The sequence below is a fragment of the Rhododendron vialii genome, chromosome 2a (assembly GCF_030253575.1).
Source record: "Rhododendron vialii isolate Sample 1 chromosome 2a, ASM3025357v1".
NCBI classification, from domain to species: Eukaryota; Viridiplantae; Streptophyta; class Magnoliopsida; order Ericales; family Ericaceae; genus Rhododendron; species Rhododendron vialii.
This window is the reverse complement of record NC_080558.1, coordinates 45,453,918-45,470,582: the sequence shown is the minus strand read 5'-3', so window position 1 is coordinate 45,470,582 and position 16,665 is coordinate 45,453,918. Positions and strand designations below refer to the sequence as shown.

The 16,665-nt window shown below is 37.9% G+C and overlaps 2 protein-coding genes across 4 annotated transcripts; one reads left to right on the top strand and one right to left on the bottom strand.

Annotated features, from left to right (window-relative positions):
* Positions 1–8,155: 8,155 nt before the first annotated feature.
* Positions 8,156–10,836, top strand: LOC131315803 (uncharacterized). The gene is made up of 7 exons (XM_058344998.1): positions 8,156–8,482; positions 8,573–8,736; positions 9,353–9,455; positions 9,926–10,042; positions 10,133–10,303; positions 10,405–10,528; positions 10,606–10,836. Exons 1-7 carry the CDS (start codon positions 8,198–8,200, stop codon positions 10,737–10,739), a joined length of 1,098 nt encoding a protein of 365 aa, XP_058200981.1. The 5' UTR covers positions 8,156–8,197; the 3' UTR covers positions 10,740–10,836.
* Positions 9,804–15,361, bottom strand: LOC131315801 (uncharacterized protein At5g41620-like). Of its 3 annotated transcripts, none has more exons than XR_009196894.1 (4): positions 14,793–15,335; positions 13,315–13,440; positions 11,145–12,750; positions 9,804–10,336 (listed from the first exon to the last, which is right to left on the bottom strand). XR_009196894.1 is itself a non-coding variant. In XM_058344997.1 (3 exons), exons 1-3 carry the CDS (start codon positions 15,219–15,221, stop codon positions 11,239–11,241), a joined length of 2,067 nt encoding a protein of 688 aa, XP_058200980.1. In that variant the 5' UTR covers positions 15,222–15,361; the 3' UTR covers positions 10,977–11,238. The 3 variants fall into 3 exon arrangements, 1 of the variants encoding a protein (XP_058200980.1); XR_009196895.1 differs by lacking the exon at positions 9,804–10,336 and adding an exon at positions 10,907–10,932 and having other exon boundaries at positions 14,793–15,328; XM_058344997.1 differs by lacking the exon at positions 9,804–10,336 and having other exon boundaries at positions 10,977–12,750; positions 14,793–15,361.
* Between the last annotated feature and the right edge of the window lie 1,304 nt (positions 15,362–16,665).

The window sequence follows — 16,665 nt, the reverse complement described above, 5'->3', positions numbered from 1 at the left end:
AATCCCGTTGCACTCTTTTTTAACGTGAGTTGTATAGCTGACTAGAGTTTTCGTGACAAGATTTAGTCTCCATCTCTCTCTCTTCTTTCTGAAAAGAGTTTTCAACTCTTCTTTGATCAGCTCTGGTTTTTTGTGTAGGTTTTAAAGAAAAAAAGTAATAGAAATTGAATCCAAAAAAAAAAAAAAAAACAATTATATGTTTTTTTTTGTATCTGAACAAATATATGTTTGATTGTGAAAAATTGTGATGCCATTGCCATGTAAACTAGAAACGTTCGTATATGCCTCGACTACTTGATTACCTGTTTGAATGAGAGAAAACAATTGGTTAAAAGTGAAATTCAAATTATACTAAACGACTCCCACATGACAATTTGGTGCCCGGTGGTTTTCTAGACACGTTTCATGGGTATGTTGGTCGTATAACCAAACACAATAGTCCCGTTGGTAGTTGGGTTTTGCTTTCCACACAATTGATTAGGGAGCTGGAAGAAAGTAATTTCTTGTGATTTCACTAGTCCCGGCGTGGATGGTATGCCTTTGACCGGACCAGAAAAGAATTAGTTGAAGTGCCCGTAAGCTGGCCCAGACACCCCTGACTGTCGAAAGAAAAGAACATATTATATGTCCTAACCAAGCACCACATGACAATTGTCAATTTGGTGCCGGCCTGCTGTTCTTTTCTCTTGTCGATTCTACTACTACTAGTTTCTACTATTTTCTTCTTTTTTTTTTTTTGAACGGCAATTTTTTTTATTAATATTTGAAATTATTACGAAGACTAAAAGGGTAAGGAATGATGACATCAAATCTTAAACAGACGTGATCGCTTATTCCACAAATCTTAGAGCATCTCCAACCCTTGGCTTTAAATTGAAGATAACAAAGTTTTTTGAAGGCTTCATCTCCAATCTTGATGAAGGCCCTCTTTTTATTTATGTGATATTTTGGCATCTCAAATTTGAAATTAACAAATCCCCATCTCCAATTTTGATGTCAAATTCTAAGTATTAAAGTACAAAACACATAATTTTTGAATTTCAAAATGCCAAAAAATAGATTTAGCACAAGGAGTCAAATTTGAAGCAAATGGTGTGAAGCCAAATTCATGTGGGATTTGACACTCCATTTCACATTAGGTTTGATCAAAAATAGATTTGGCACGACAAGTCGAATTTAATTTGAAGCAAATGGTGTGGAGCCAAATCCACGTGGGATTTGAAACTCCATTTCGCATTGGCTTTGATCAAAAGATGATGTCAAAAGTTATCGTTTCTAAGCCACATAAGATTTGAAGACATAGGTCGGAGATGTTTTTACACCTCAACCGTACCGCACCCACGATTAAAATGCCAACCACACAAACTATAGTGCTATCACTATCATGTGGCTGTCTCTAACAAATAAATTCCTAGAAGACATGTAATGAACACTCTTTTAACATGTGGGACGTGTTGGTCGAACCAATTATCCAAACATAGAATGGAATTTTCCAGTGTACCAAAATAAAAATAAATAAATAGAGAATGGAATTTTCGACGTTACCTTTTGCTTCCAAATTAAATATACTAATACTATAAACAAGAACTAATAATTAGGGAATAAATTGAATCGCGTATCCAGTCATTAAAGCCAAATTTCTTTTTTATAATCACCAAAAGAGCAAAGTTTGTCCATGGCATAATTCGCTCAATTATATAGTTGAAACTTGAAAGTTGAAACCAGTACTGTTTAGCCACCACTAAATTCGAACTATGTGCGGTCTGCTTTGCAATATGTGATGTTTTGTTCCTATTGATCGATGTTGGTTTTGACTCTTTTCTCTATTCTATTATATGGATCCCCTTCATAAATGTTATACGGCTTATTGAGGCCATGTTTTTACTAACAATTTTGGACAACAAATTATGGTATTTTAGCTTGTTGTTCACGCTAAGCAATAAGTTTTGCATCTCATCTACAACTTATTAGTTAGTAGAAATAATTTGATATTTTTCAACAACTCTCTCTCTCTCTCTCTCTCTCTCTCTCTCTCTCTCTCTCTCTCTCAACAAACTTAAAAAATTTTAACAACAATAAGTGATCCTTAAGTAATTGCCTACCGGAAACACCCTGAATGAAATTTCAGATGTTCACAAAAAAAAAAAAAAAAAAAAAGACGGAGAAAGGAGAATAATTAAGAGGCTTGAAGAAAACACTGGGATCATGCGACCATGCACCCTAACTAATTAAATTTTTGCATCTCCAAGTACAACTTACAAGCATTTTAATATTTGGCAAAACATTATTCTAGTTAGTGACACTTTAGCTTTCTCATTTTCTTTGTGTAGTGGAAATACCTAATATAGCTTTTGATACCAAATCTAAAACAAGAAGGAACCATTCACACAATGAGGACTAGAAAGCGCTATGATCGGTATGTTTTTGCATTAAATTTACTAGTGGAGATGGTAGAATGTCCATACCTTTTGCTCAACTTATATTTAGTAACTTTCTTTATATAAAAATATAGCCCGGAGATGTACGGTGGTGAGAGCGTGCATGATCTGACAAACTTAATTCGTGGAATTTTTGTGGATTGCATCGGGAAAAACCTACCAAAGCTAGGCAGACAGATATACTCCTTTCCCACTACTAATGGAGAGCAAGAAGCAAAAGAGATTGTTTTTTTTTTTTTTTTGTCTCGAACCTTGCTATTGATGTTTATATATAGCCCCAAAATACATATATAGTAACTTTCTTTATATTAACATACAAATGGGAGATGTACGGTGGTGAGAGTGTGCATGAATGGACAAACTTGATTCGTGGAACTTTTGTTGATTGCATCTGGTAAAATCTACCAAAGCTAGGCAGATAGATAAACTCCTTTCCCACTACTAATGGAGAGCAAGAAGCAAAAGGGATTTTTTTTCTTCCCTTTTCTCTCAGACCTTGCTATTGATGTTTATGTAGCCCCAAAATATGTGAATACTTTTTTTTCTTAATTAGGCATTATCATTGTTTGATACTTAGAAAATCGATGCAAAGTTTGAATTCTCTCTCTTCATGTTCTTCTACAAGAATAGAATAAAATGTGATGACATGCGCGCGCGCACACACACACACACATATACATATATATATATATATATATATATATATATATACGGGGCGGTTCCGGGGACACCCAAAAAAACACCTCATAGTTCCCGATCAAATTTTGATGATCCGAGCCGCTCAATATGATCAGAACATGATTTTAAGGGTACCAGTGAGAAATCAACAAAAAAAATGACCGGGAAGGGCTTGATCCGAACAGTTTCGAACAGTTTTTTATTGAACGGTTCAAATAAAAACTGCTCAAATCAAGCCTTTCCCGATCATTTTTTTTGTTAATTTCTCATGAGCACCTTTAAAATCACATTCTGCACACATTGAACGGTTCGGATCATAAAAATTTGATCGGAAACTATAAGTTTGAGATTTGGGGTGTTTTTTTAGGTATTTTTTTGGGTGTCCCTTGAACCGTCCCGTGTATGTATATGTGTGTGTGTGTGTGTGTGTGTGTGTGTGTGTATATATATATATATATAAGTCCACCCATTTTTCAATTGCCAAGGGCCGACATGAAGAATTTAGTGAATGCAGGATGCCAAGATCCTTGAAGCCTAAGCAATAAAGCAGCTGTTTTTAATTGCATGGCAGGGATTGGCCATGCATCTAATAGTGTCACAAATAGCAAGAGCGGTAAGCCTATACTTAAAGGAATTGGATCCTCTCCAGTCTCGCATTGATTTGACTTGAATAGTTTAAAATCTCGGTTGTCCACTGCATCTAGACAATCAATATTTTGAAAAATTTGGTGATTGCCCCGATGGGTGGCCGAGATCTCCAATTCAAAATACGAAAATCCTATGTGTACCGACCATTTTTGGACCGAAACCGTACCGACGGCCGCGCGCGGCCGTCTCCGGCCACCGGACGGCCGATCATATATACACGAAAAATAGGGTGTTTAGATCAAGCACCCTACACACATCGGATGACGTTAATTCCCGCGTGGGGCCCCTCGGTTTTTTTTTTTAAAATTTTTGGACGGCTCGGATCGGCCGTCCGGTGGCCGGAGACGGCCGCGCGCGGCCGTCGGTACGGTTTCGGTCCAAAAATGGTCGGTACACCTAGCAGTACTCTTCAAAATAAGGACCGAAGACAATCATAACAGCTGAAACGGCGGGTCTCTTGGTTAATTCACTCCCATGCATATTTGTAAGCATGGCAGCCCACGAAAGTGTAACAAAAGCCTTCTGCATGTGCGAGGAATTTGCTAATGGACCTTATCTAATTAGTTGGACAACTACTTGAGAATAGACTCTATGTGTACATCGATCTGGAGTTTCTTTCTTATCTCAATTGCCTTGAGTCGAGCTGATAACGTGCAGCAAGGAGGGATTAAGGGGGACAAGTGGTGGCGACGCCATCAAGATGATATTAAAAATGTTACTATATAACAAGTTTTTTTACTCCCAAATTACACATAAGGCAACGAAGATACAACCGACTTACTCATTATCGGGACAACTTTAGATCGTCATGAAGATATTATAAATCATTTAAAGTCAAACTTATGACAGTGTACTTTTTCAGCACTAAAACTTATGAAGATTAGATTGCGCAATAGAATGAACGATAATTTTTTTTGACAAGACATACATTAAGAAAGACATTGGTAGAGGTTTTGATATTCATTTTATCATTGATGCTTTTGACATGAAAGAGAACCGAGTACAATTAGTAGACAAATTGAGTTAAATTGTAGTACTATTTTTTGTGCTCTAAGTGCATATGAAAAATATCGTTTATCGTTAGTATGCTATTTTGATTGTTTTTCAATCGATACTAAAAAACATGGAAAGATGGACTGCACTATATATATATATATACACACACACACACTAAAATTCTTGTTTCATCCTTTCATGTGCAAATTACAAATAAAGTAAAGAATAACTAGACAACCGATATGAGAAACATAGCTACTCCAAGAACTATTGAGAGCGGGATTTATCTTCAAAACCGATGAATTAACCTATTGATGTATTTTACTTTCACTCTTTCAAAAGAAATTTCTCTAGATTTCCAAATGAATTAACCTAGCTAGCTATAAACCGATGCTCCTACATTTCTCTAGATTTCCATATGAAACTTTCACTCTTTCAAATGAAATTATTTTAAGCTTAAAGCATCTCTCATGATGACATCATGGTGAGGCCATCCATCTGCATTACCCTTGTAAATTACAAGTTGAAGTATCAACACGGGCGGATCAAAAAAAAAAAGTATCAACACGGCATCAATAGAACCGTGCACGGCACCATCTCCCAATCCAATAACCACATGATTGGGGGATGGTGATGTGCACATCTGGACCATCCGTCTTGGCAATTAATGGTCTGGATTGCTTGGAGCTGTGCGTAATCTCAACCGTCCAACCGTCTCGGCAATTAATGGTCTGGATTGCTTGGAGCCGTCCAACCATCTCGGCACAACAACCGTCTCGACAATCTTGACCATTGATTATTGAAACGGACGATTCGAATTTGCACAACACCATCCCCGGTCTGTGGTTATTATGTAGATTTTCTAACTACTGTAAAATTAGAAAAAGTACAAGGAAGAGCCGAAGAAAGGGTTTTGAGCTTTCCAAGGATCCAATAAGATTGGAAGAAGAAACTACTTTAGGCCAAAAGCGAAAATCAAATATATAAAGTAGATAAGTTACCTTTCAAAAACCAAAGACAAGTATCCATTAACAACAAGAAATTCCAGACAATGACCGAACATTGCAAGGTTTCAAAAGATTATCTTCAATAATCACTAATTCAAAAAAATAATAATAATAATCAAACAGTACAAGATTTCAAAAGCTGTATATACTTCGTAATTTTAGCAGCAAAAATACTAATTACGCTTGCATTTTTATCGGAAGCTCCTTATTGTTTAAAAGCATTTTTTTAGCTTCATACAATATTACATCCACAAATATTTATCACTTATAGAGTTTTACCTGTTTGCATTAAATAACAAATCTCAAAACGTTCATCGTGTGTATCTCATTGTGCATATATATTTTTTTCTTATTAAAACTTCTATAATACATACCAAAATAGAAGGAGTTAACGGTTCCTAAAGTGGCCACGTGTGTAAGTACTCAAATATTTTAGGCATGGTACTGTCTAATCACTGCCTTTTGGCCTTTGCTATATAAACAACCTTAGTCCACTCAACATTTCCCATGTTCACCTTCTTCACCACTCTCCCTCTGTATCTCTCACACACACAACCAGTATTTGGATTTTTAGATCTTTCTCTAATGTGTCAGGTTTATTTTGATTTTAGGATCATGGGGCTTCGTTCGCTTAATTAGAGTTTCAAGAGCCACCCTCTTTCTCACAGCACGATTTTTAATAAATTTTCTGTCTACTTTATTACTCTCATCTCCATATTTATCTCTCTCTACTTACATTAATTACTCTCTCTCAAAACATTTACCAAACAACCCTTTCTCTTATGTCTTAGGTTGAAGATCCCACCACGCTATTGACCATGCATGGGTGGAATCCTTGCTTAGCTTTGTGTTTGACAAAGAGTTACTCCCACCACCTCATAATGCCTGTATGAGAAATTTAACACTTCAAGAGAACATACAACTATTGCTTGTCTACTTAGTGGTTTGATTAAATTACTAACGCTTCACATTATTTTTTAGTTTTAAAACTATATATTGTTAATCGTTTTCCCCCCAATATTGTATACATTAGCGGGGATTAGTGGGCATGTTAGAGTTAGCACAAGGGGGTCCAGAGGCTATTCATAGCCCTGGCCCCCAAAGCCCCGTCCCTCGTGGGACTCAAACCTTAGTCACCACTAGGGGGAGGGAGATGAGTTACCAACTTCACTAGAAGTGGTTCTCTATTGTTAATCGTTTATAAAGGTTATTTTTTGAAATATAAAAATTATCTCTTTTGCATTTCTTTTTCTTTTTTTAAAAAAGGCAAACATTTTTAGTACATGAGCAATATGGAATGGGCAGAGTATCATATTTTCTATATTTGGATAATAGTATATGCAAATTTCTTTGGCTGATATATCTCTGTGGTCGTGTTCGTTGACGACTAACATTCAAGGGAGCTTTCTTCAGTCCATCATAGATTGCTAAAAGGATTTAATTAGCTGCCGACTCATTCATCCAAATACTAGATTCATGGAGGACATATCTAGCTAGTAAATGAGTGGATGAAGCGGGAGACAAATTAAGTCTTAAGCTTTCTGTATTTGGACTGAAGGGAGCTCCCTTTTCTATTCGATCGTTAGTTAGTTATTTATTACATACAGGAGTTAGTTATTTATTACATACAGGGCCGGTCTCGACTATTTGGAGCCTAAAGCGAACCTCAAAGAGGTTGTCCGTTATTCATTTTCATAGATAACATAGAAGAATAAATTTAAATAATGAAAGTTACCCAAATTTTATCTCTAATACATCATTACCCAAATTTTATCTCTATACGGCCCTTTTTTAGCTCTGTTTTTCGAGTACCGGATCTCCCTTTTTTCTTTTTCTTTTTTTGTCTTATGTGTGAACTGTTGTCTTATTTTTTGGGGATCTCTTGACTGTGGAAATTTTTGTAGGCTTTAATGGATAAAAAAAAACTACGGAAAATGGTGTACAGGTGGCGTACACCTGTACAGCGGATTGCGTGGGACCTACCTCAGAGTCATACTCAATTATTGTCGCTGTTCAATTTACTTATAACAAGTTTTTAGTCCCTGAAAAATTCAACTCATTTGAATATCGCTAAGGGCTTAATCGATTTTTGTCCTTGAATTTGAATGGGCAAAAAATGAATGAATCGATCAAACCGTTACCAGAATTTGAATGGGCTGATTTTTCACGATGACACATTTAAAAAATATATTTTAAAGAAATTGAACTGTTCCGATCATTGGTATGGACCCCGTTTCTCACGCAATCTGGTGTACACCAAATGGCGTAGCCATAGTTGAGCTCTAAATGGGTACTACACCAATGACTCACATTTGTGGCCCATATAGGAGGTGGAGGCTGTCTTTGGAAACAAACCTATGATGCATATATATAAAGAACAAAACAAAATGAAGATAAGGTAAGCTTAAGAAGAGGGAGGAGGGGTCACACATGGAGACCTCTAGTATGGAAGAGAAAAACTTACCAGTCTTTGAATTAGGGCCCTGTGAGTCTGGTTACCACATGGGATTCCTCGTAGGGCAGAGGTTCACCAAACAGATAAGAAGCAGGCTGGCCACAGACCTCATTTTCCAAAACCAGCTCCTCCCTTTTGCCAAAACCCAACAGTCGCAGCCACTCCTCAGATCACTCTCCGACGCCAACCGCGAGAGGTTTCCGAGCTACTGGGATGAACTCCTGGGGACCGCCGAAGGGAGTGGCGTCACCATTCTTGATGTAAGTTGTTTAACTCATCATAGATGTGATGTACGTTTTTCGGGTTAACGTGTCGATAGTAAAATTTTACTGGTTATTTTGGTGGTTCAGTTGATGTTGCTGAACTTCAGGAAAGAGATACTTCCATTTGTTCCAAAGACAACAGTAAGTTTAGAAGCTGATGCTGAGGATTGTTCTGATGTTCTTGTAGTTTGTGACTCGATGGCAGTTGCCGCACACAATGAGGATGCAAATGTCGCTCTGCTTGGCCACACGTAATGCTCTAACTTCTGTACTAGGAGCTGCTAAATGAATCAAACTATTCAAGTTTGAGCTCGTGTTCGCTTGTTAAAAAGTTCGTCTAAGATCAGTTTTTTACATAAACAAACTAAGCCAGAGCGTTTTTTTTTTTAAAGCTCGTTAAGTTTCAAACTAAGCTCGAACAAGTTACTACTCGACTCGTTCAGTTTGTGAAGTGTAAGATATTCAATCTACTCAAGATCAGCTCGTGTTCGGCTTAATTCAAACTTGTCTGAAATTAGCTTGTCTTATAATCAAGGTTCACTAAAGCAAAAAGATTTCAAGAATCAACTTTTTTTTGCAAAAAAGGGGAAGGAAAGGTTCAATAATTGAGTTGAGTGGATAAGGGCCAACAAGTTTTACGTCAAACCAGATGCGTGTTGTCGTTTATGGGTTATTATAAATCATAGTGTAAGGGATCATTTTATTTTGATAACATGATGTTCAGGCCAGTTTGCGCGCAACTAGACTAATTCTAAGGGGCCTTGAAGTAAACGACCGGACAAAGCTCCAGTGGCCCCAAAGTCTGAATGTTATGGCTTCTGTTGGCTTCAAATGTGCGAATTGATTACAGTTTTTGTGAAATTGCAGTTATCTGATAAGGGCAACTCTGTCCAGTGGATTATCTTTCACTGCCTACACATATGCAGGAGAGCTCCCAAGCTGTGCATTTGGGTTTAACAATAATGGAATGGTAATTCTCTAATTCCCCTAATATAAATCCATTATACAAGGACCCATTACCATTTCTTGGCAAATTGTTCAGACCCACATCATCGACCCTTTGTTTTATTTGTATTAAAATAACATGGAGTGCATGTATGGTATACGTTTCCTCCGGCAAGAAGTATTTTCCCGTCACGCCACACTACTATCTATAGAGAACCCCACCGCTGTTATGTCTAGGACAGAAGCTAAAGTCTTAACACATGTAGGTGGTGTTAGAAATATGTTTAGCCCCAATAAGGCGCTCTGCGGACTCGAACATGGGCCTTGTCCAACCAAGTCCTGAGTTTATAGTTTACACCACTAAACCAACCCCTCAATGGTAACCCTATGTCAATATTCATGCAATTCAATTGTTTAACTCAACCAAATTAGCAAAACATTTGATCAAATGAGCTGTAGTCTATGACCCTCAATGCAAAAGACGGTGTTCTTTAGGCATTTACACTGAATTCAGTACCTCCATCTGAAGATGAGATTGTGGCTGGTGGAATTGGAAGGAACTTCATCTCTAGAGACCTTCTTGAAGCAACAAACATGGATGATGCCTTAACTGTAAGTAGCAAGTACCCAGTGTTCTTTTCATTAGCGTTTGAAATTAGGTCTAGACGACGGAGGTTTTGACATATGGTCTTGCATTTTCAGCGTATTCGTTCATCAGGAGCTTCTGTTGGGCATAGTTACAATCTGATTGACATAAGGGCTCGTCGGATTTTGAATGTTGAAACTGCTTCAAGAAACAGAATCTCAGTCCGTGAAGTCCAGGAAACACCATTCTTCCATGCAAATATGTATCTCCATCTTCAAATTCAGCAGGTAGATGCTAATAATACAGCATGCCAACTGTGCCTGTTCACATTATCAGAGCAAATTGATGCAAATAGTATGATAGGTTCTAACATTCTTTTGGTGAAAAGGTACAAGATGAGAACTCATTGAGTAGGCAAAAGAGAGCTGCTTTGCTACCAAAAGAAACCAAAACTGATTTCCTCTCACTTCTTGGAGACACAGACGACGAAACCTACCCAATATACATGAAAGGTATACTAGTAAACCATGAAGGGTAGTTTAGTAACTCGTTGGCATTATGTTAATAGCACTTCTTGACTAATTTTCAGGTCCGACTCTGTACACCTTATGCACTGCCTTGATTGATTTGGATGAAAAAACACTGTCAATAATCGAAGGAAATCCAAAGGAACGACAAGTTACTCACATCTTCTTGATGTCTTCACGGATTAATGCTGATTAGCACATGATGAATGTCGTTTGTAATATTACCTGAGAAGATAAATGTCCCAAACCACATGTACAGATAAATCAAATCACCTTGGGTTCACTTTACAAGAGCAAGAAGTTCCAGATCCTTAATGACCAATTTTGTGCTGGGTTACAAAAACAATGGAAGAGTAGCATGCATAATCAAGTCACGATCCATCTCTAAGCTTTACTTCATGGAAATGCACAAAACAGAAAGGAAAATCAGTAATTCAGCGCGAAACTCAAATGGTACTCATAACCATAAAGGTTCTTGAACCCAATCTCTGTTAATACTATATCGATACATTCTATGCCACTATGCAACTAGATTCCAAAATTACAGAAAATGAAAGTAGGGCAATCTTGTAAACAGAACAGCTTTAAGTTCATTTTTTACCTTGGCCATATTCACACAAATCAAAATTCCACTTTAGAATCCGATCCCTGCCCAGTGCCACGCCACTAACTCAATGAAGCTGAGGCACAGAACACTAAAATGGGACTTTGGACGTTTTTAAACGTGAGCGTGATCGTTGGCCTCTTGTCCTTGCTTCTAGTAGCTTTGCCTTCAATGTGTTTTCCTTCAAGTCCGGAGGCAACTTTGAAGATGACACAGATACATCAAGATCTTGGGATGGTAGTGTAGCCGCCCATTGTCTCACTGGACTAGCATGTCGCCTCCATCCAGAGTTACCAGAAGCAGCTGCTGCATAATTGCCATCAGAATGCATATTTGCAGCCTCTGATAACAAATACTGGCTTCTTATTAACTCATCAATAACGTGATTTGACGTTGGACGTTTGGTTCCATATTCACCCTCTTCTGTCGCCTCACAAATTTCAGATTTCCTAGAAATGCTCGCTTCAACTGGGTTTCCTTCCCTGGTTTTCCACTTCTCAGAATCCACAACCTGGGTTTTGCTTTCATTAATCGAGATAGCCCGTGCCATCTGTTCTTCAAACTTCGTCTGCAAACTGGTAGGATAACATCCTTTTAAGTTTCCTGGAGATATAAGATTCTTATTGGCATGATTCGGCTCCACTCCTGTGTAAGTCTGATCTTTGTCAGCAACATCGTCGCTTCGTTTTAAGCCTCCCGAAGGTTTGTTTAGCTCAAAACAATGTGAATCACTGCCTGCAGAATCCTCTTCATCATCCACATGCTGAGGAGCACTAATAGCCGTATTCAAAGGAATGGACTCCAGAGAATTCCGGCGATTCTTGGGACCCCTTGAAACAAAATTATCATTTCCCCGGGAATCGGCAGTTTTTCGTTTGGCTTCAAGAAAATTCTCTATTTCAGAGCTTAATTTATCCACTATTGACTTCTTTTCTCCTAAGCCATTTTGACTTTCTCCAAGTTTCATCTGCATACGTTCATCAAGCCAGGATTCAGAAATCTGGAGAATCAACTGATTGCGATCATCTCTGTCCACCCAATCCTTGTCAGATTTCTGCTTCAGAACATGCACCTCTCTTTCATAATTCTTAATTCCACAAGCAAACTCGTCGCAAAGGTCCTCCAAAAGTTTCCGCAACTTTCTATCTCTCTCCAGCTCTTTCATACCACTAGCAAGTGATGTTTTCACATCATGAAGCTCTTTAGCTAACTTCCTGTGTAGGCTCTCTGAGCGCTTCCTTAACTTCCTCTCATCTTCAAGTTCATCTTTTACAGACTGAATGGCGGTACTGATCCGTTCTTGCTCTTTGCCTTTCCTAACTAGTTTATCTTCCGAAATTTGGTTCCTCAACTCTTCTATCTCATGCCTGTCTGCTTGTTGATATCTGACCAACTCTTTGATCTTGGCACGAGCATGGTCCAACTCCTTTTTCAGTGCTTTCACCAGGGCCATATTGGATGTGTGCTGTTCTTCTAGGCTCCAGATTCGATTCAATACTTTGAGTAGCTCTGTCGATGTTTTGAGGTTATAACCTGTCTCGCCAATCCTTCCTTTGAAATCCAAAGAACTGCTAGGCGTGACCGCAGGGTTATAAGGTGCCATCTGAAATAGAAAAGAAAACCACGAGTGAATAAAATAGTTGGAACAATTAAGAATTTAAAAGGACACACAACTTGAAGAACTTCCAGTTAATAGTAAAAGGGTCTGCAAGCAATGCCAGAATAGTTGGAAGTTCAATACACATTCACATATTCTCACACTTCCACAACTATTACAGTTTTCCTGCAAAATTTCAAAGCACTTTTAAAGCATACCAGGAGGTGGGTTAACATTTCCCATACTTATATCCCTAATGCAACAGGTTATGCAACTTATTACAAGTTCAAAATTAAGGTTTGGTTTGGTTTGGTTTAATGTTACAGTAACCATTGCATTTTCCATAGCATCCCATCATCAAGCATTTCCAAACTTATGCAGAATTAGTCCAAGTCCTTCACTTTGGTGCCTTCCACTTATAATTAGAGTCAACGTAATATCCACTCAGCAAGAGTAGGAAGAAAATCCAAATCCAAATTCAACTACTACGTACTCAGATATGATTACACTGGTTGCATCTACAATAGTCTGAAACACTTGCCGAAAGTAGGAACGGAGTAAGATGGTTACCTCCATGGAACTACCATAACTTGCTGGAGACACAGGTTCTATAGCATGATTGTTCCTTTCGACTAATCGGTAATGTTGCATCAGTGATGCAGCAACATGCCTCCTCAGACCGCTTGCACTCCCTGGCTGCCGGGAGACATAGATAAACATTAGTGGCAAGAAAGTAGAAAAAAGTTCTGACTAAAGCAGCTATTTCTTAATTTCTCATTTGTCTATAAATGATCAGCGCCCAATTTACATTGACGTATCTGGTACATGAGAATTAGTGCTACTATTGATACTCAATGGCAATAGTTACCAACTGATTTTTTCGCATTTGAATCATCTAATTTAAGCTGAGGCCTCTGATAGATTGAGAATAAGAATTGAACTATTGATGCTCAACGCAATAGTTACACACCGATATCAGGAGTGCAACGGTACCTAAGTGCACTCCTGATGCCATTGAGCCAAAGGCCTCTTGGCTAATCTAACTATTATAACAATACTACTTTTGCCGATCAAAAAAAGAAGTTACAGAGACAGATATTCTATGATTCTATCTCATTTAAATTATCTAAAACTTGACAACAACATAAATTTATCTTCGGAAGACGAGGAAGCCAGCTCATATAATAAGCCATAACAGATAGAAACAAGAAGATGTCATAGTTATTAAGGTAAGAATTGAGCACTAAACATCAAGAAACTGTCCTTTGGAATTAACCCTGAGACCCAGATAAGAACAAAAGTGAATTTGAGACAGCTAAACAGATTGAAAAAGTAGAAAACAAATAATGGAAGGCCCACACATGAGAAAAATATATAACCCACCAAAAGAATGAAAAGCCCATGTTTAAGTTCGATGTATAACTCCGGCAAAATGACAACGAAATTTATCCAAAGCTGACCACATCAACAATCCCAAAGGCAGTGCCAGTGAGAATTTAAGTACGAACAAAAAACCCATTATCAAAAAGCATACTCATCATAGAAAACAAGTGAAACCAACCAGGACAAATCAAAATAACAGACAACCCGATTGATGAAAACCCATAAACGAAAAAAAAAATGATTAAGGCAAAAAATCGGAACAATCCCCACGCAAGCAAGCCGGTCTGGACATCCGGTTATTAAAAAAAAATTGAGACAATAATTATGTAACAACATAACCTACCAGGAAAACAAAGAAAACTCATCAGGAAAAATCACAATCACAGACAACCCAAGCTATGAAACTCAAGAAAGACAATAAACCGACATGTTTTTTTATATGAACAACCAAAACCCATCAGAACTAATCACTATAATTAAAAAACAACCCAATTAACGAAAACACATAAAACATACTACAATTTAATATAATTGGAACCCACGTAAAAAAAAATTAGAAAAAAAAGCATATACCGTTAACAAACCCCAATCAATGAAAACCCAAGAAAGATCATAAATCAACATGTTTCATTATCACATAACTAAGGATATAACCATGTTTTTACCAGGTCAGGCGAGCTGGGGGAGGGATCAGGTTGCTCAAGTCCCTTGTCCTTGTTGTGGTGGTGGTGGTGGTGATGGTGGTGATTGAGGCGGCGGAGACGCGGCGGGGGACCGGGGACGCCACGGTGCATTTTGGAGAAGGGAAGGCGGTACTGATGGAGTTCCCAGAGAGTGGCAGCAAGTTCTCTTGCAGAAACCAGAGATGGAGGCAACTTGTTAGTGATTATAAAGGTGCTATCTTGTGCATCAGTGTTGGAAGAACAAGGACCGTTGCTGCCAGCGGCTGGAAGTAGCCTCCACGGGGGTAATACTGGAGTGTGTTGCCCCCCTCCTTTTTTCCCCACCAATAATACCCCTCTCCTCAACTTTTCCCCCAAATTCTCCCCTTGCTTTTCTGCTGGCTCCTCCCCACTTTTTCCCCCCCTTTTCATCTCTCTCTCCCTCTCTCTGATTGAACACACGTTCTCTAGAAATACTATTCTTTCCTCGTGATTTTGCTTCCCACATAATTAACAATACGATTTTTGGGGTCAGAAAAACCATGAAAGCCGGTTGCTAAGTAAAAGGTGGAGCCATAAATACTATCCAAAATAGTGAAGGGTGCTTGATAATATTCCATTTCTTGAACGGTCTCGCTAACCTCTGCCTATTAGGCGGAGAATAATATTTCAATAATTTCAAAGAAGTTCAGATATCAATGCACATATTACAGATATTAATATATTTTCACAATTATTAATACACTTTTCTTGAATATCAATGCACTTTTTACCTATTACCTTCCACTCTTAGGGCGGATGTTAGCATTTTCCTTCCTGGAAAGCTAGTGAATACTAGAGCCAGTAAAACGGTAGCTACTAAAGCGTAAACTGCTCGTTTTTCTTTCCCCGAGAATATAGCATGATGAGTCAAGTTACAGCAGCTCCAGATGAAAGAGAATAAATGGTACTCCCTCCGTTCCATAATGTTTATCCGGTCCGCAAAACGAGGATGTAAAAATAATATAATTTTTGTAAGCAAAAATCAAATTTTTTTCAACATTTCACTAGATATCGATGAGTTCTTTTAATTTATGAAAAAAGTTTGAATTTTTTCTTGAAATAAGTGCATTATTTTTGAGTCCTCGTTTTGCGGACCGGACAAACAATTTGGGACGAAGGGAGTATTAAGAAAAGGGATTTTCCAAGGATCTAAAACCAAATCCCTTTTGGGGGTCAAATACCTCTGATCTCTATCAAGAAAGTAATTTCTTATGAATTTTTTTAAGCTCAGTAAGAATGATCTACTTTTAACTTGACCAAAAGGTGATTGAGGTGCGTAGAAATTGACTCGGTACCCCTTACCGTAAAAAATTTATTTTCTCCAATCCATCTTCTTGACTGGGAAAGTGTACTGGGTGATGTTCAATTCATCAATTTACTTCTATCTATTCGTAATTCTTATGGAACTTTTATACGGTGAGGTCCTACGTACTATCTGTTCAGAGGAGGAAAAACAAAGCTCCTACTTTAATCTTTATGTTCTTTTTCTTTGCCCTATGTGTCGAGCTACTGTGGTGAACAGGTTAGGATGAGGGAACCGGCTCCTCTCATGATTACTTCTCTCTAGTCAGTGTCCAGTTTGGACTTTTGTGAGCCTGTCACAAAAGTCTAAATTGGAACCTCATATTGTAGATCTTTTTGAGAACTTCAACCTCACCAGAAATCATATTGATCAGATGCCATTTCATATTCAATCGGTGCACATTTATATCGGAAAAATATATCATTCATGATTTGAACCCAATTTGGGTTTTTTTAAACCTAAATGTGTGCCGATCGAGCATCAAATAGTATTCGATCAACATCATTTAGGTGAGGTTGAAGTTCTTGATGA